This window comes from Lytechinus variegatus, chromosome 4 (assembly GCF_018143015.1).
Source record: "Lytechinus variegatus isolate NC3 chromosome 4, Lvar_3.0, whole genome shotgun sequence".
Lineage (NCBI taxonomy): Eukaryota > Metazoa > Echinodermata > Echinoidea > Temnopleuroida > Toxopneustidae > Lytechinus > Lytechinus variegatus.
Window position 1 is genome coordinate 51940895 of NC_054743.1, and position 20805 is coordinate 51961699.

At 37.5% G+C, this 20805-nt stretch overlaps 2 protein-coding genes across 4 annotated transcripts in view; one reads left to right on the plus strand and one right to left on the minus strand.

Annotated features, from left to right (window-relative positions):
• The window catches only part of LOC121414284 (cullin-5-like), a 31648-nt gene extending 27061 nt beyond the window's left edge, over nt 1–4587 (minus strand). The window contains exons 1-2 of one of the 3 annotated variants that reach the window (XM_041607408.1): nt 4347–4587; nt 555–664 (exon numbers count right to left, since the gene is read on the minus strand). In XM_041607408.1, the coding sequence (XP_041463342.1) occupies nt 555–664; nt 4347–4412 (176 nt within the window). In that variant the 5' untranslated portion in view covers nt 4413–4587. Of the gene's footprint in view, nt 1–554; nt 668–4346 lie in introns of all 3 variants that reach the window. The other 2 variants (XM_041607407.1, XM_041607409.1) reach the window with 2 other exon arrangements.
• A 2817-nt stretch (nt 4588–7404) lies between these two features.
• Nucleotides 7405–17973, plus strand: LOC121414285 (tubulin alpha-1 chain-like). The gene is made up of 3 exons (XM_041607411.1): nt 7405–7594; nt 15511–15733; nt 16027–17973. The coding sequence occupies exons 1-3, from the start codon at nt 7592–7594 to the stop codon at nt 17157–17159; spliced, it is 1359 nt and encodes a 452-aa protein (XP_041463345.1). The 5' UTR covers nt 7405–7591; the 3' UTR covers nt 17160–17973.
• The last annotated feature ends 2832 nt before the right edge of the window (nt 17974–20805 follow it).

Consider the following 20805-nt stretch of genomic DNA (forward strand, 5'->3'; position numbering starts at 1 on the left):
AATTATCATGTTACATGTCATGTACCAACATTATCAATGTAATATTCAGTGTACGCAAATGACAGAGGCAAATCTGAATTTCTTTAGAAATCATTCAGAAAATTTGAAACAGAACATTTTTTACTGCATGTACAATTAAATTCTTCTTCCTACCTTCCTTTTCTCACTTAATACATGTACATTACTTTCCTTTTCCTTCCTTCCTTCCTTTCCATGCTTTATTTCCCTCCTTCCTTTCTTTCATTCCTTTCTTTTGTTTCATTATTTTTCTTCCTTCTTTATTTTTATTTTGTTTCTTTCAAACTCTCTTTTTCTCTTTTTTCCACTTCCTCTCCTTTCTTCTCCTTTTATTTCTCCTCCTTATTCTCTTCTTCTGGTTTCCTGTTCCTTTTTTAATCTTCCTGTAGTTCTTCCTCCTCACCCCCCCCCCCCCTCTTTCTTTCTCTTCTTTTTTCTGGTTCTCACTTTATCATCAGTTAATGTTGTTTATATTATTCTCTATGTAGCATTACGCATGTGCGTGTACGTGTATAGCAGATCAAGAAAGTACTTACCAGAAAAGGTCTTGCCATTCTTTTCTGCTCACATTTTCCTGTCTCATGAGTTTAAGAACAGTTGGTCTCATACCCTCCCAACGATCCTCAAACTGAGGTTGGGTTTTATCCTGCTATAAAGGTTGCAAGAGGGAAAGAGAGAGAGTTGAGGCAAGGGAAGGAGAAATAGAATACAGAATAAAAAAGAGAATCAGGGATAAAGGGTGAAGAAATATAGTGAAATAAAATGAATTTATACTTGTATGAATTTAATTGTCTATATTTGACATTTCATTCTAAAATTGAGATCTCTTCATTTTATGATCGATTCAATACTTATATTGCATGGCTCAGAATGGGATACCATAAATGTAGATATTCCAAGACTTAGAAGGTAATATTATTGCATGAATCAAAGAGGAGTGCAATGAATACAATGGCCTCACTTCATAATATCAATGTGATCACATTATGAAGCCACTTAGCATCACTGTGCATCACATTGCATTAATTCTTGTACGTATTGCATACTAGTATTCCGTACGTGCACATTAGACTATTCAATACGGAACCATATTGCTTTCTATATGGCCCATGGGATATTCATCAGATTTTGATACCTTGTACAAAACGTTCTCATATTTCATGCCCAACAGGGCAAGTGATGAAAAAAATTGCTTGCCGGATAGTTAAAAAGTGCTTGCCCAATTTCTTGAAATAATTCTTTACCTCTTAAATATTTTTTTTGTGGTACTACCCTTTATTCCAAAGGTCAAGAGAAAAAAAACTACAAATGAGAATCGTGTAACTTTCAGCAAAATCATGACATCAGTTCTTATTGCTATCGAAGACATAGATCTGCTACTTTTTAATCAGTTTTGCTAGTAGCTTTTCACACTACCATTGGAGCTATATACCCAAGTCACTGCCGATCATGATGACAAAAATCACTGATTTTAGTCTGATGGCTCATTATTTACTTGGTTGGGACAATCATAAATCGTGAGGCTGAGTCACAAAGTTTGCAGTGAGCTGGAGAATCAGCTGCCTCCTCATGTAGCGCCGACGTACAGAGCATGCCGTGTGATGAAGCCCTCAACGTTCGTTTTTCCCTGGCTTATTGCGCGAGATAGTAGCGAATGCGCACAGCGTAATTTAGAATGTACATGTAAGATGGCAGCCCCCATAGCGCTTCTTCTAACAAGTTACCTGGCAATGAATGATCAGTATTTTGGTGCTGGTTTTACATGTTTCCAATACTGGTTTGACATTGAATGAGAAATAATTGGCCGATAATTGTGATTTATCAAAAAAAAACTAATGAAATATAAAGTCATTTTTTTTCTCAAAACAACCACTTGCCAAATTGGGCAATCGACTTTGAGAAATGCTTGCCCGCACATCAAGTTTCATTTGCCCTGGGCAAGCGGGTTTGTCGCGCCCTTCCTTTTTTCTGTCTTTAGATTACACTAAAAATATGAAAAAATAATAGCTGTAATCTTCTTCTTCTTCCTCTGCTTATATAAGAGATCAACAGCAGGGTGCTGCATAAAGAATGTCCATCAGTAATCATCTGCTATTTTGTTCTCTATACTATAATATTTCCTAAAATTTTGTGGCTTACCTTTAAAATCCAATGTCATAAATCGATATCAGATCTATGTGATATAATGTCTCGTGTGTGTGTGATGCCTTGTTCTTACACTAAAATGGCAAAGATAGTATCCATGTTTTCGCAATCGTTGGAATCTTAAGTTACTCCAATTTTGTATGAGAAATTGATGAATTTTCGCTTATTAATTTTTCTAAATGGATTTGAAAATTGATTATATATCCGGACACACAACAACTGGATAGTCTCTAGATCTGTTGGATCTACATAAATCTAACTTTGTTAGATTCCCACTTGACATTGTTTTGGTATCAAAGTATTCAAACAAGGCCCCTACTTTTTAATTTCTTTTTAGGATGCCTTTCTTGTTTTCATACATTCACTCAAAATAATACTATTTGCAACCCAAACATGGAGACAGAAAAGAAACTAGAACATGTAGAAAGAAGTGCAAATATTTTGGGCTGCCACAATAATAGGGCCTACATTAGACCAAAAGCTTCGGTCTCTTTTATGTTGGTTGTTCAGCTGAACTCCGTTGGCTTCACTCACCAAATACAGAGACCAAAGTTCTAGCGCGATCTGTACAGGGGACTCAATGGCCATATGTTTATGTACTTAAGATCGGATAAAACGGGGAAGTGAATTTGCGCGACAGCCGAGGTAAGTCACTGTTTTTGTTCCTTTTTAACTTGATTTTTCTGTTTTTTGGCAATTAATGCCAAGAGGGAATATTAATTTGCATTTTGGTCGCGTTAATTTTCAAAATTTTTATTCATTAAAGACAAAAATGCAAAATTCCCCCGACAGGGGGATTTTGCATTGCAAGGGCCGAATGGTGGCTGCACGATAGCGAGCCGTCTGTGTATCAGGAGAAATAAAAAAAATAATAAAAATGTTTAAAAAACTCCTCGAAACCGACGGCTGCCAGCTGTCTAGGCCTACATGTAATGAAATGTCTTACTTACATGTAGACTTTTCTAGATCTAACATTCTTACTGTTACATAATTTACAGAGTGCCGCGTCATTCATCGTTCATTGGATTAGGAGTTGAAAATAAAATGTGTCTGAACATGCTGAATCAATGATAATGATTTGTGCTGAGTAAGGCAATATAAAATAATGCTAGTGGTAATCACAGATTGTGTAAGTTAAATCTAATTTAATGCCTGGCTTTCACGGCTATGCGACGCGATGTTGATATCTTCGTTAGAGGAGTTTCGCCTTATACGGTACCCACTTGTTCACTGCTACCATCTGGCCTGTGGAGAATCTACAGGTAGGACTATGGTATGCCAATGCTGTATAGAGCACACACTTCAAAAAAATCATTAAAATATCACTTTTGTGACCAAAATTACTAATTTCCATATAGTTTTAATTTATTTATCATTAGTAATGTGGGAATAATTTTTGTATTCACCAGAGCACTCAAAAACTTGAATTTTTGGCATATTTTTGTGTACACCCTCTATTGGTGGAAAGTAATATGGCAAGAAAATTTTCATTTTTTGATCTCTATTTTTAATTTTAAGAAAATGATATAAAGAATCAAATTTAAATAAGAGCCAAGCGCTATGAATTAACAGGTCTAATGGAAACTGTCAGTGTAAAAAAATCAAGCATTTGCCCCAAAGAAAAAGAGATAATAAGCCAAACATTGCCACCTTTATTTTGTCACACATGGATATATAACCGAGAACAAGGTTATATTATAACCTTGTTCATTGAATGGGTGACGGTACCCAGTTGTTGTGTATCCGGACAATCAATGTCATTTGGAAAAATACAAGCGAAGTTTTATCAATTATTAGTTCAAAATGTTAGGAAATATTATAAAGAACAAAATAGAAAATTATTACAAGTAATGCATTCATATTTTTAGTGTAATCCACATACAAAAAAGAAGGCTTCAAATAGATAAAGTGTCCGGACGTCACCCGACCCCCATCCTACTACTATAGCTCAGCTAGCGGGAGCCAGAGTCGACAGGCAGAAGCGACCGGCCGAGCGCGGCTCGAACGAGCTGGGTGCGAATGGTGTTGTTGCTCCGAATCCACTAAGCCTAATCGTTTATTAGGGGCATATAGTTAACGCATATCAAATGATTAAATGCTAAAACTTAACACAGAAGATATTTAGGCGATCATCAAAATAACAAAGCAGAATATTTGTATAATTTTGAGTTGCAATATCTTACTTTGAGCATTGAACTTCCCCCTCCACCGCCTCCGGTCCCACTCGGTTTACTTCCGACAGTCGCCATTTTCAGGGAGTTGACCTTGAATGACCTTTATCAATAAACACTCGCATTAGGCCTATGCGATATCCAACATTTTCTGTTGATGTCCTTTTCTTTCAGCTGCAGTGAAAAATGAATGAAGAAATAATAGATTTTCAGAATTTTCTTCTTTTGCAAGCCCAAGTCGACCTCATCACCCGCTGGGCCCATCAACAAGTTGATTATAACGGATTAGACAGCTGGCAGCCGTCTGTTTCGAGGAGTTTTTTAACATTTTTTAATTTTTTAATTTCTCCTCGTCGACATATTTGGTGAGTGAAGCCAACGAAGTTCAGCTGAACAACCAACATAACAGAGACCGAAGCTTTTGGTCTAATAACGGATATGATTCGGTACGGAACAACGCGAACGAATGAAGAGTCTAGTTGGTTTACAAAACGCGAACGAATTGAAGAGTCAGCCCCCGGCTCCCACTTCTTTTTCCAAAACCGTGTACAAAAACGTATAAATGACCATATTATTGTGATTTTTGCATGATCAGCACCCCCACACACACACTTTAAAAACCGTTCCGCGGCCCCTGCAAGGGCCTACCGTAAGTGTTTCTTCTTTTTTTTCAGAAAATGAATTATTTCAGCTAGCTGTGACTAAAGTGGATGCGCCATCCTTTTCAAGCAGCCCTCCCACATGCATTTTGGGAAAATTGTCAAAAGTTTTGTCCTGGAAATGACCCCCTTTTTAATGAAAATCATGCATACATTTTCTATGTAAAGATGACATTTGTACCCCCACACACACCAATAGGCCTATATAAATATATTATCCCTATGTACTTTATTTTATCTATTTCGTCATTTTTTACATTGTGAAGGCTTTCTATCTATTTTCTATTTTGTTTAACTCCCAGCATATCAACATCTACATATTAAACAGGGGCTCCTCTAGGTCATGATAAGTTCTCGATTAATTTAAATCTCATTTAAATTAAGAAAGTGCACTTTTCGTTTTTTTATTATTATTTTTTTCATTTTTTATTTTATTTTATTTTTTTGCTTTTTTCGCTTTATCTATAGCTTTAAATTCTCTCTAGAATTTAAAAACACTAATATAAAAACCGTGTTTTAAGACCTGTGATATTCCCACCCAAACGGCTCGCTGGACATTCAAGCACTTTGTACAAGACGGGTATTGATGGCAGCGCGAAGCGCGAGCTGATTTTTATATATACATATATATTTTTCTTCTTCTTTTTCTTCTTCTTTTTCCTCCTCCTCCTCTTCTTCTTTTGCGCCGCCAATGGGAGGGGGACGTAGCCCCTTGGGCCCCCACCTGAATCCGCCTATGTATTCCGTTTTGTCAATATGACAATGTTTTTTCCATTATAAAGGGTGAAAAGTACGGATTTTTTTTATTTGTTATACGACATCGATCAATATATTATTTAAAGCAATTGTTTGATTTCAACCTATTTTGCGGGGACTGGGGGGGTACTCCTCGATAGAATAAATATGTCTTAAATTTCTGAGACAAAATATAACTTCAACTTCTGAGGCATCTAGGTCAATAAAGAGCTCATGACAATATAGTTTGTATACAGACCTTGTATGATGGTGGTCAATGCATGGACATACATGTAAGCAGTGTAGTATGTACAGTACTTTGTATATCATCAACATCACCATCACCAACATCGTTATCATCATCACCATTATCATCATCTTAATCACTCTCATCATCATCATCATCATAATCATCATCATCTTAACCACTCTTATCATCATCATCGGTCATCATCTTAATCACCCTTATCATCATCATCATCATCATCGATCATCATCATCATCATCATCATCATCATCATCGGTCATCATCATCATCATCATCATCATCATCATCATCGGTCATCATCATCATCATCATCATCATCGATCATCATCATCATCATCATCATCATCATCGATCATCATCATCATCATCGGTCATCATCATCATCATCATCATCATCATCATCATCGATCATCATCATCATCATCATCGATCATCATCATCATCATTATCATCATCATCGGTCATCATCATCATCATCATCATCATCATCGGTCATCATCATTATCATCATCATCATCATCATCGATCATCATCATCGATCATCATCATCATCGGTCATCATCTTAATCACCCTTATCATCATCATCATCATCATCGATCATCATCATCATCTTAATCACTCATCATTTTCCTACCCACCATGCACTATCCCATCATCGTCGTCGTCATCAATATCACCTTTATCATCATTATTGTCATCGTCGTCATCGTAACCATCGTCATCGTTATTGCTTTTTGCTACCATCGAATACATACGAAAACAGCAATGATGTGAAACTTTTACTTTCTTAAAAATTCTACTTGAAATTTTATCTTTATTTGGATAAAAGATAATATTTCCCCTTTTCTTTCACAAAGCCACTTCTCAATCATGGAACGATCTACAGATTACAGAATATGACCTTTGCCTGTAGCTAGTAGCTTTTTACTATCCAATCAGTGAACACTGGTGAAAGTGCCCAATTGACCACTAAAATAAATAAATAAATTAAATGAATTCATTATCATAGGAAATTGTAACCTCATGTTAAGTTACCGGACTTTTTGTTGGAAAAATACCCCGGTTAAATTCCAATGGGATTATATATGGAAAAGGGTCTACCTTTATCTTATTAAATCTAAATTTGAATTTTGACGAAGAATAACGGTTGAACAAAAAAGATCATTCACTAGCCCAGGCACGTTTGAAAGATTAGAATGTTTATTCCAAATCATTAGATTGGCTTTGATCAAGTGTTTGCCACAAGATGGCGCTACACAGAAATCGTCGCGAATGAGATGACTTCTCTGCTGCATAAATCAAGATTCCCAATTCACAGGTGTCAACGGAGATGCATTGCGTTGCTCCGCGAGTCCAGTCGGGAGATTGTCCTCTCTCACAACCATATACATCCTCCGTCACCCTCTCTCCATTTCTCTGTCTCTCTCCCCTCTCATTCTCCTTCTCTTCCTCTCTTTCTCCTCGCTGAGGCTGCGGCAGATGCTAATGTACAGAGCCACACCTTACGACGACGACGACATCGCACTTGCTATCGAGACTGCAGCTGACATCGACCATCCTTCAGTCCTTTACAAGCATCCAGAATCATCCAACCATGGTAAGAAATATTATCAAAATATGAAGATTGTAAGATTGTAATTGCTTACCGGGGATGCTTATTAATCGGCCGTGATTGTATCTTGCGAAAGCGCGCCCTTTTTATAGTGGCGCGATCGCCTTTGCTCCGAATGGAATGACCTCTACTGTACAATCACAATGATCTTACTTATCCATGGTATTATTAAGAATTACAATTTCTGTGTGTATTGCAGAAACTTGGATCTTTTGTTTTTTCAGATTTTTATTTCGATTGTTTCTGCTGTATCATTTATTTTGGTATCATCATCCATAAATACTATATTCTGAATCTATTTTGACAAAATGTTCAAGCGTCTTGTGCCTTTGAAGAGGTTTTTTATTTCGGTCAACGGGTTTTCATGAACTGGATCGTACCATGATCGTACTCTATGAATATCCAAGCAATATTTAATGGATAATATTGGTAAAATAGCACATTAAAAGGCGAATGTCACTGTGACATAAATTTGAATTCGATAAAAAAAATACTGCGAAATTATTGTATAGAAGCATATCAATGAGGTTTAAACAAAAACCATCCAAGAATAAAAGAAACATTATGAATCGAATGTTTGACCTTTACATCGTTACGTCACATGTGAGCAGATTACCTATTTGTCATATGTTCTAAAATCCACAATAACTGCTTAATGGTTTGTGATCATATTCATAAGGATGATTTTTTTAATTAAAAATTCATATGGCTGTTACGGCTCATTTTGGTAAATTGCAAATTTTGGTAAAGAAAAATGTATCAATAGTGCACCTATATGCCTGACAGGATTTTCGTTACCAAAATGTGCAGTTATGTGATGTGCCTGCACATTTTATACAATATGCACATTTTGGTGACAACTTAAAAGCAGATTTGACAGTTATCATGGAGTAAAGATTGATAATTATGGTATTGGGTTATAAAGACAAAGTCAGGGGTAGTATTGGTCTGTATGTGTGAGGGTAATTTGCGTCTACGTCCAATGCCATTTTGTCCAATCCCCAGTGCCGTTTGGTCCAATATAATTTCGTCCGATATCCAGTTACTGTATTAAGAGACACTTCTTCCAAAAGCTACTTCATCTAGCTATGAGCCATTTCGACCAATAGCCATTTCGTCTAAGAGCCACTTCTTCTAAGAGCAATTTTGTCCAATAGCCTCTTCCTCTAAGAGCCCTTTCGTCATGCCACTTCGTTTAATAGACACTTCATTGCCTGCAGTCCGGTCCAATTGCCAGTTTGGACCAAATGTCAATTAGATCATGCGGGGCCGGTGTTGGACCAACAGTCTATTGGGCCAAGTGGATGTCGAACCAAAGAACATTAGACCAAATGGCTATTGGACGAAGTGGCTTTCGGCCAAACTGGTTGTTGGATGAAATGGCTATAGGGCAAAATGTTTATTGAACGACGTGGCATTTAAAAAGAAGTAGCTCTTCGACGAAGTGACTTTTGGACGAAGTAAATCTTCGACGAAGTGGCTTTTAGACGAAGTGATTCTTAGACGAAGTGGCTATTGGACGAAATAGGTGTTAGATGAAGTAAATATTGGACGAAATGGGTGTTAGACGATGTGGTTATTGGATGAAATTATTATAAGACCATGGACCTGTTAGGTCCATGCTTAGACGAAATGGCTATTGAACAAAAAGCTACTGGACTAAACAGCATTAGACGACATTGTCATTGGACGAAATGGCATTGGACGTAGTGGCTACTAGACCATTAGACCAACTCGAGATTAGACAAAATCCATGCACCAAATGAGTTTACCGAGGTGGTTTTAGAAAATAGAGACCAACTGAAATGCCCTCCTTGTGCAGTTACAGGGTATTTGTATTTTTTTCAACGCAATAAATGAGTACAGACAAACTGAGCGAATAATCCAAGAAGTTACCAAAATGTGCCGTCAATGTCATGCACATTTTGGTAAATTTACCTAAATGTGTCGTAACTAATTTACGGCACATTTTGATAATTTACCAAAATATGCAATTTATAAAATTGTGCCGTAACATGGGCCTATCTGATGATAATGAATGTAGGGGCGTATATGGGCATGATGGCGGTATGCAAATATTCTTAAATATTCAGTCGGTGACGAAGCCACAAGTTTTGAGGGGGTCGAGCATGGTGTATGTGGCAAAATTGAAAACAAAAATTCTGACACTTTTGAAACGAAAAAATTGACGTGACATTTAGCAAGTTATGTATTTTAGCTTTTCCTTTTTTACTTCCTGATCGTTGATTTTTATTTTTATTTAATTCAATTAAAATCTATTTAATTTAATTAATAAATTTGTTTATTTGTTGATTTATTCATTCATTCATTCATTATTTATTCATTTTGGGGATGTAACGTGCCCTTAGCCCCCCCCCCCCTCCCCCATATGCCAGCGATGATAATGAAATTCATATACCGTCTAGCCGAGTAGGTAAACACTACTAATAGAACCATGTAGACATGTTTGAGATAGAAAACTGTTCAGCTTGCTTGTATGGTGTGCATGGCACTGAAATAAGTCACCTTCCACATCCTCAAACATCCATCCCAATTTTTTTTAGCATGAGTCCAGATCTTAATTTTCGTACTACACATGCATGGAAAGAGGTTCCCTCGATCAAATGTTTAAACTGTTTTATTCTTTTACAGTTTAATTTTTCTCTCCGTTGAATTAGGGCGCATGCATGTGAAAATGAAAATTACACGCAATAAATGAAAATGAAAGAATATTTTGGAAAATACATAAAATACATCAAAACATGGATTACACTCCTACCTAACATGCCTGTGTACCTACGCAATCTTATATTTTAAAGTACAATTAAAGTATTTTGCATGAAAGGAAACAATCGACATTAAGTTGGAGAACAAATTTTAGACATTTTTTTCAAGAAAGTTGCCATTCACCGCTTGACGACCACTCCTCTCTTAGGTGATCCCTCCACTGTTCTCGAGATTCACCGCGTTGACGACCACTTCACCCCTCGATTTCGTTGCCTGCATCTAATTACTGAGCAGTCCAATGACTCATTCACGATCAACTCCCCGAGACATTATCTGTTGAATTATTTCCTAGCAATATATCTGATATGAATATTATCATTCGGTTATCATGAGAGGGTGAAATAAAAAAAAGGGGGGGGGGTATTATTGTTACAATAATAATTATAATAAAAGTTTTTATCATTGTAATTATTATAATAACAAAAATTATTGTTGTTATTATCATTATCATTATTATTAGAGACGATAACCTTTTCCCCGAAATGACAAAGAGTAAGCCATTGTCCACGGGAGAGATATAGTATTTCCTCAAAATTATATGATCACAGTATATAAAGCACAAAAGAAACAGTTCTCTGATTAATAAATACGTCTAAAGAGAAAAGTATTGAAAGTAAAATGCAATAGCCACTTCATCTATACTTTCAGCATTTATTCAGAACATTATTTGAAATACGTCTTTATTTATGGTTAGATATACTCTATGGCTATGAGGGGGATGAAATTTTTTATTTTGTTTAGAGTACTAGGACTGGAGAAAGGGTGGGCAGAAAAGGGAGAAATAGTGAGATAGTTGGAAAGGGGGAACGGAAGTCAGAAAAATAAGTTGATAATAATAATAACATTTATAAGGCGCTTACTGCATGCTGGTGTTTCTAAGCGCACTGTGTTCTGTTTATGGTTTGTACTTGGGTTTAAAAAAAAAGTGGCAGGGGGAAATGACTTAGCTAATAATAGCAAGAAAGACAGATGGAAACAAAGAAAGGGAAATAGAAAGAAAGAAAGGAAGAAATGAAGGAAGAAACTAAGAAAGAAAGATACAAAGATACAAAGAAAGAAAAAGAAATAAAAAGAAAGAAAGAAAGAAAGAAAAGAAGGAAGGAAAGAAAAAACTAAGAAAGATACAAAGATACAAAGAAAGAAAAAGAAATAGAAATAAAGAAAGAAAGAATGAAAGAAAGAAGGAAGAGAGAAAGAAAGAAAGAAAGAAAGAGAGAGAGAGAGAAAGAACGAAAGAAAGAAATTAAGAAAGAAAGAGAAAAAGAAAGAAAGAGTGGGGGATTGGAGATACGAAAATTGGTAGCGAACAACAAAACTACACATTCCAGTATTCCTCACCAAATTATCTCGTTCCATCAGTATCTTATGGATGTTGCAGCATCTCATTATGAGGAATGGATGAGTCATCGCTGGATCGCATCCTACGATGAAATACGAGTAGGGTTTGAGATGGAGGATGACATGGGTAAATAGTACGCATTGCAATCATCCCTCAAACAGTCTAGTCTTCTCCGTACAGACGTTAGTAATTCTCTTTAAGTTACACTCTGAAAATGATTGGTCAAAGTAACGGTTTGTCAATATTGTCAAAATTGCCAGTAAATATATGATTTCGTTTGAAATTATCATAAATTATATCTTTTCATGGATTTGTGCTGTTATTCGTGTGAATACTATTTTATCATGTTTTGAGGCTTTACTGGTAAACGGCAAATAGATCAAATAAAAAAGAACGATTTGTTTGAAAGAGGATTTTTCGGCAATAATGATCAAATATTCTGCTGATACAATTTTACAAAGACCGCTTAGTGCTTTCAATCACACACAACTTGTAGAAATCATTTCATGTAACAATATAGGAGATGCCAAGAGTCTTTACTCCTACAGTTTTGCAACGACTATTACCTCTATCTAAAATCTGAGCAGTGGTTGGAGGTTTCACTCTCTTCATTATCATACATCCCTAATAAAAATATTCTGATTCCGGTTTTGGTAGCTATTTTCGTGCATTTATCTAAATAGATTTCGAATGTTCTTTACCATCATTTTCGTAAATCTACAATACAATAGGATACACTGACGTGACAAAGTGTGCAATATGTATAACGGACAAAAAATCTAAATGGCAATACCAAAATCGCCAACATAATTGCATCAAACGACGGCCCAAATTCTATCATCAATACTGACTGTATTGAAAATTTATTGTTCCCAATAATGTATATTGATTCATTATTTTTTATCTATGAATTGTGATTAATACACTGACACCACAAACGTTTTTTTTTCATTCTACATTTCTTCACAGACTGTAATTTGGCCAATTCACTATGTATTTAATGATATGAGTCACGATCGTGCACATAACATCTGTGGCTATACACTGTTTCAAGCAAGTATGGTTGAAGCATGGAGCTAACAGAGCTCTATGGTTGAAGAATGGGAGGGAGAGAGGAGGGAGAGCAGGAGAGATTATTTTCTGAAAAGATTTAATGTGACCTGAAAAGTACACTTTTGTTCAAATAAGACGGTTTCTATGGCAACCGGTAATGTGAGCTGGTCGCTACTGTTCGATAAAAAAAACCCCGGGGTTCCAATGACCGTGAGTTAGTTGTTGCATACTGCGGGCTAATAACACCTTCAACAAGAAACGTCATGCATGTTTGTATTCAGTATTAACATCGTTACTCGTATGCAAAAGAACGTATACGGAAACTATAACAGCTAGACGGAAAAGGGATCGAGTGTTGGAAAGATAAGGTAGTAGCACTGGCGTAATAATGGGGGCATTTTGATATTTTAATATTGTCCTTCCTTTTCCCCATTTTGTCTAGTAGGCTATTCCCGGGGGCCACTTCCATTCACGAGTGGATACCATGCGCGACCATGGGGTCTCGAAAAGCACCCTAAACACGTAATTTCCATATTCTGAAAATGCACCCCTTAACAAGTATTGGCGTGTGAAACCCTACCCTTAACAAGTATTGGAAACATAACGATACTCTTGGCAAATATTCCCTGAAATGAACCCCTAAACAAGTACAGCAATGTTTTATTGTTACGTTACGGGTCCTCCGGTCGTCGGCTTTACCTTATTTGGTTTAGTATGACCCCACCTTCTACACCTCTCGTAAATCAGACTCTAAACCCGAAGTGTTGGGGCAAAAAGGACATTCTTTATAAAACATTTTAATTTTGTTTTATCATCCCCGCAAATTCGACCCTAAATACGTAATTTTCCTAGCGAAATAGATACCGCTTTTCTTATTTTTGTGTTTTTGACACCCTTATCACGTTACCTACATAACGTGCCCTATCGTGAAAAAATACATCCTTTTTACCTGTTTTTTGGTCGCGCATGGTATCCACTCGTCAATGTAAGTGCCCCCCTTAGACCCTCCCTCTTGGATCTGCTTGATCCATCTTTGGCGCCCATACTGATGTGGACACAACTAAAGGCAAATCTACCGTTGTTAAACAAAAAATCCTCACAGATAATTGCCCATTTTATACACCAAGTACAAGTCTATTATTCTTTGTTCTCTACCTACCCTATTGCAACAGTATAGCAAGTTTAAACAAGATGTAATTCAGAATTTCTCTAGCGCCAGCTACGGTGCTTTTATACACAACTGGGCGTTGTGGCGTGCGCCTGTAATCCAAGCTGTGGGGAAGTTAGAAATTGATGCAGAGGTTCGAGCCCCGGTCACGTCTTTCGGATGGTGACGTTAAAGGTCGGTCCCAGACGTAAATAATCATATCTGATTGATACACGTCTGACAAAAACTCAAATACACGCACACACACACACTATGACAGATCTATTTATATTCACAATTATTTTGATGTGGTGAATATAGCCTATTGGAATGATCATTGCAACATTTGTAAAATTGTCTTTACCTTATAAAATATATTTCTACCATTATTGACAGCATTGGTGTATTTTCTCCTTTCATGCTTTCTTATGTGAAGATAAAGGTAAAAAGGAAATAGCTTCAAAAAGTTGTAAATGAAAAACTGCGCATGACTGTATTGGTAAAGTTTTGGATCGATCTCACTGATGTCATTTTATTTCTCTGCACATCATAATCTAGTTAAACAGTTGATATTATCATTATTATTATGGATGACACGAACTTTTTAACGCCTTACCTGTGCAGTGTACCCTGCTGTAGGAAAAATAAAAAATAAGGAAAATAACCTCACACCACGAGTGAAAAGTGTCGATGATTAAAGATATACCCTTGCGTGCGTTAATGTGCTATGTCACTCTGTTTGTCTCACTATAGATTATGTATGCATATGCTTGACGGCATTTCATTCTGTCTGTGACAGTAAGATTTGGCTCATCTTATGTAGAATAGATTTAGTAATTCACCTTTTCACTAAAATATAAGAGTGCCCCGCCCCTCCCCCGACAGAATTTCGATGACTTTTGTTAGCTTGTTCGAAAATATTTGTGATCTGTGGTTTCTGGAAATATTATATCTTTGACCTCTTATAAATCATTTTTGGGGGGTTGTCTAAAAATTTTGACGGTAAAGAAATTCCAGAAATGGTGGTGAGCTCGACTTCTTTTCCCCACAGTTTTTATTTGTGAGGAATCTTTGTACCCCTAGCTCCTGACGATATTTTCCAGGTCTGCATGTAAACCCATACAATGTCTTTTGGGAGACACGGTCTAATCGTCTTCATTCATGGCCATCATCTCCATGACTTGTAAAGATCAGAGTAAGATATTTGGCCGGAACTTAGCATGTTGCACAGCCTTCCTATTTGCAGCCCTCAGGTCTTTTGAGCTTCATTTCACATTGAGGTTTGGGGATGGGGGAAGGTATGACATGGTGGAATTACCATAATCCTAATTGACGCTATATTATCCATGTATCCCTACATGTTTTTTTATTTTGGATATGCATCTGCTGTCAATTCTGTGGGAATTCGAGTGAAAGACTTATACTATAGATGTAGATAAAAATAGGGACAAAATTAGTTCATAAATGCACCCTTATCCAATCCCGGAACAATGGGACCAACATACTAATGTTCTCCGAAATATATTATATACAGCAGCATTCAATCACCTGTTCTCTTTTCAACCTCTCTTACAGCGTGAATGTATCTCAGTCCACGTCGGCCAAGCCGGAGTCCAGATGGGCAATGCCTGCTGGGAGCTGTATTGCCTCGAGCATGGTATCGGTCCCGATGGTCAGATGCCCTCCGATAAATCTGTTGGAGGTGGTGATGACTCCTTCAACACCTTCTTCAGTGAAACTGGATCTGGGAAGCACGTGCCCCGTGCCGTCTTCGTCGATCTCGAACCAACCGTAGTCGGTAAGAATTACATTTCATTTTCAAGCAAATAATGGAATATGTAAAACAAACAAAAACTATGATGCTTTTATCAGGTTTTTTTTGTTTGGTGTATCGCAGACACATATCAAGTTCTTTTTTTGGGGGGGGGGGGGTGTATCGCAGACACACGCCTTCAACAAAAAATGAATCTACAATTACAAACTATTTCTGTAAAAAAAAAGAATTCACACAAAGTCTCTTTTATGTACTAAATAATTTCTCACCACCTTGAACACGTTAACCTACTTTTTATGTATTCTTTGTCATTCTAGATGAAGTCCGCACTGGCCCTTATCGACAACTATTTCACCCAGAGCAGATCATCAATGGCAAGGAGGATGCTGCCAACAACTATGCCCGCGGACACTACACAGTTGGTAAAGAGCTAATTGATAGTGTCCTGGATCGCATCAGGAAGCTTTCTGACCAATGCACCGGTCTCCAGGGCTTCCTCATTTTTCACAGCTTCGGCGGTGGTACTGGCTCTGGCTTCACCTCCCTGCTCATGGAACGCCTCTCGGTTGACTACGGCAAGAAGTCCAAACTTGAATTTGCCGTTTATCCAGCCCCGCAGATATCGACTGCCGTTGTAGAGCCATACAACGCTGTCCTGACGACGCATACTACTCTGGAGCACTCCGACTGCGCTTTCATGGTTGACAACGAAGCAATCTACGACATTTGTCGTCGGAATCTGGACATAGAGCGTCCAACTTACACTAATCTCAATCGGCTGATTGGCCAGATTGTGTCGTCAATCACTGCTTCTCTGCGATTCGACGGCGCCCTCAACGTTGATCTGACAGAATTTCAGACCAACTTGGTGCCATATCCTCGTATTCATTTCCCGCTTGCCACTTACGCCCCAGTCATCTCTGCTGAGAAGGCCTACCACGAGCAGTTGACCGTTGCTGAGATCACCAACGCTTGCTTTGAGCCATGCAATCAGATGGTAAAGTGCGATCCTCGGCAAGGGAAGTATATGGCTTGCTGTCTCCTGTACCGTGGTGATGTCGTCCCCAAGGATGTCAACGCCGCCATTGCAACCATCAAGACCAAGCGCAACATCCAGTTTGTCGACTGGTGTCCCACCGGTTTCAAGGTCGGTATCAACTACCAGCCACCCACCGTCGTTCCCGGTGGTGATCTTGCCAAAGTTCAACGTGCAGTTTGTATGTTGTCGAACACGACTGCAATTGCCGTTGCTTGGGCACGTCTGGACCACAAGTTCGACTTGATGTACGCTAAACGAGCCTTTGTCCATTGGTACGTAGGTGAGGGTATGGAGGAAGGTGAGTTTGCAGAGGCTCGAGAAGATTTGGCTGCTCTAGAAAAGGACTACGAGGAGGTTGGAGTAGATTCCCTCCTCCAGGAAGACGAAGATGCAAACAAAGAAGAGTTCTAGATGATAAGATCACCAGTGTGTAAATCATTCGATCGGGTTCACACCATGTGAAAGTCACCTGCGTTATTGTGCAAATTTCTGAAGTATCTTTCTGAAACAACTTTTAATGTGGACATTCGTGTAACATAAGCTATGAGTGTGTAATCCAGTGTATCGTTCGTCTTGCTATATATATTACAGTCGGTTCGTCTAATAAGTGGTATGGATATATTTAAAATTTTTATGTGTTCAGGTAATTTTTGAGTGAAGCCTCTCACAATATTTGTATGGACTGTATAGCGTTGCAATCATCAGTGCGGTAACATTGCTCGGATCGCGTCTCCTAAAGCTGTTCATCAGTTTTAGGTGAGACAGTGCTCAATTGAGATACCCCGATGTTTGACTGTTTTAGGGGGGTATTTCTTATCACCCTGAGGAATGGTTAACTTAATTGGCATTCAGATGGTAAGAAATCTTATTTTCAAAGCTCGAATGTCAACTTTAACTGATGGAAATCAAACTTATTAAAAATCTGTTTGGCATCTGACTTCGATCATCTTGCGTAAAGTTGTGATATACTTACGAACATGTCCATGTAACACCACACACTCATAAAACCATAATTTTACAGCTCTAATGTTTGATCGGCGTCAGCTCACTTTGCACAATTTTACACACTTTTCATTGTGTCTATGATTATCTCTAAAACAACAACTGACTTTTCGACACGTTCATGGAGTCAACTTGAAAATTTCACCCCAAATAGTCGTGATAATACAAAGAACATAATAATTATAATGACTAATTGATGATTGAAGCTATTCGTCTTCATTTAAATGTACACTCTAAAAAATGAAGTGCTAATTCAGCTCTTAAAGAGCGTGTATAGTGACTGCACTTCGGAGTGCTGATTTGTCTAGTTCAAATTTGAACTAGACAAAGCAGCACTCCGAAGTGCAATCACTAAACACGCTCTTTAAGAGCTAAATTAGCACTTCATTTTTTAGAGTGGATATGATCGAACGACAGTTTCACTTGGTTTAACTTTTACAATCAAGTAGACCTAAAACCTGTCAATCATGTAAAGGGAACCTGAAAACCGGATACAGAGTTAAAAAGATAGATAATACAAACAAATCAGAGAGAAGATCAAAAAACTATTTTACATGATATAGAAAATAAGACCTGGATGAGAGTTGTAGAGGCTGCCAGGGTTTCGAAAAGGCTAACCATAACCCACAGGTCTTCCTCCCCAATCTTCCCCCAACTCCATCCAAGTCAGCATCTGGACAAGGATCTCCATCCAGGATAATACAATTTAAGAAAATTTGACAATTTTTATTTTGTTTTCATATTACTATAAATAATTGTGAGTATTATGACGTTATTGTTGTACAATATCGTGATGTTTAAGTTAATTTCAATATTTCTATGTAGATTCTGTTCTACGCAACTGAAAAAAAAAACATCCGACAATTTATAACGTTTGTGTGGCAACAAGCATTTTTAGAAGACAAACAGTGGCATATTCTATTACGGGGGTTCTCAAACTTTATCCTTGAAGTGCCAGATGAGACTCCAAGTAAACCTGAAAGGGCCAGGGTGAAGTGGATACTTAGAAAAAAATGTGCTTGAAGCGCAAAGACCCTTGCGGTCGGGGTCCTAGATGCTCTCTTGTGCAATCTGGCGCTTATTTTGGGAGCATTTATTCCAACATTAACAAATTTCATAACAGTTTCATATGGAACGCAGACAAAATTAAAAAAGATTTCAAAATACAGCGAGAGTCAATATTAATGATAACAAAATTGTAGTACTTCGTTACATGGAATCTAAATTGCGGAGACAAATAATGTCTTGAAGTATCAATAGTTTTTTGGAATCAAAGTAGAATGAATAATAGAGCATGTCTGTTGTAGACTCTAACAAGGATGTCAGTCTCCTAGTCACTTTCAATATGGGAAACGTGACAGTCTGTCAGCAACAAGTTGCTTGAACCTTGGCACAAAAGGTGTAATTGCCAAATGTTTACTGGTCAAGCAGCCCCCCTCCCCACTTTTTTTTTCCAAAACCATGTACAAAAACGTAAAATGACCATATGATTGTGATTTTTTGCATGGCCAGCCGCCTCCCCCCCCCCCCCCCCACTTTGGAAACCGTTCCGAGGTCCCTGTCAAGGTACCTCGGTATGAGTTATTTCTTTAAAATGTTCATTGTGGAAAATGCACTTTCGCACCTCTATGTGAATTTAAATCCAAACATGGTGAGAACAGCGCTGGTCATCTAATAAGAAAGTATAGATCGTACAGACAGAAAAGACTCCACTAAACTTTGTTTAAAAGTCAAATTAATTTGACTGCCAATATACTTTCATTACAATTAGGTCTACATGGATACACAATGTAATCGTATTGAGCTATGTTTCATATTGTGACTTAAGTGATTTTAAAAAAAAACCCAAGCAGAGTCTCGCGGGTCGGATTGAGAAGCTCCACTGGCCGGATCCGGGCCGCGGGCCGTAGTTTGAGAACCCCTGTTCTCATGTGTATAGTATCAATGCAAAGTAGTATTTGTACGGGGGAATTGGAAGACGTTTTGTAAGGATTTAAATTACACAGTAGTGGCTTATATTTATATCCGGATTATACAAACAAAAACAGTATTGTGCTTTAAACACTTGCCAAAGGAAGCGATTGTCGACTCTTTTAGAATGAGAACAAAAATATTGAAAACAAGCGATCAAAAATGTATTATTATTTTGTTGAATACAACCGACATAGGTTGTTGAACAGATGAATTTGTATAAATTGATTTTTATTTGTAGAAAATAAATAAAAGCTTTTTTATGATTTTATGCCAATGGATTTTAAAGCTGTATATTTGTGTGTGATCTATATTATTAAGTGTCCTTTCCCCAATCCGTTGATCCACATAGGTGTATGAGACCTGCATAAACCCATTCCACCCTGCTGTACTCATAGAGGAGGGCAAGGGGGGGGGGGTAATTCCAGTAAAGCAATACCCAAGATACATGATATAGCCTACTTGATATAGACCCAAAACAATGTATTCTTGTATTATGTATTAAACTTTGCCATCAAAATTATTGGAAAACGAGCCATTTTCCCTGAGGAAAATTCATCAAAGAATTTGTTTGTTAATGTTTTAATCATGCCACTTAATTTTTTCCGGAGATCCCCCAATGTGCCATGGCAAAAGTGTCATATGGTTAATCGTAATTGAATATGTATTTTAATAGAAACCTGTATGAATTAGTGCGTCTTATACCGTAACAAGAAATACGATTCATAGGAACAGGAATCAGGGGAGGGAATCATCCAGTTCAGATAAGCTGATCAAGCGTCCCGGATAGGTCTTAAAACTGTTCTCCCTTTCAATAACAGTAAGTCCAGATGAACAGATTCATTTTCTCTTCGTAATTCATCAATAATATACACGCATTTATTTCAATGTTACCAAAAGTAACGTAACGTCAGTTTGAAATCCCATGTTATTTTTATTTTTAAAAAGGCAGCATTAACTATATTTCACACGCACAAAGTCACATTCGTTTTCCAATAATCTGACAGTTTCAGTCATGTGATTAGCATTCAGCTGTACTTTTAAAATCTACACAACATGAAACGGTGTTTTGGCGACAAAGTCA

What these genes read in the sequence shown, in the direction of transcription:
- LOC121414285 (XM_041607411.1), top strand. An exon ending in TCTCGAACCAACCGTAGTCG is followed by an intron (nt 15,734 to 16,026) that starts GTAAGAATTACA and finishes TTGTCATTCTAG; the next exon opens with ATGAAGTCCGCACTGGCCCT.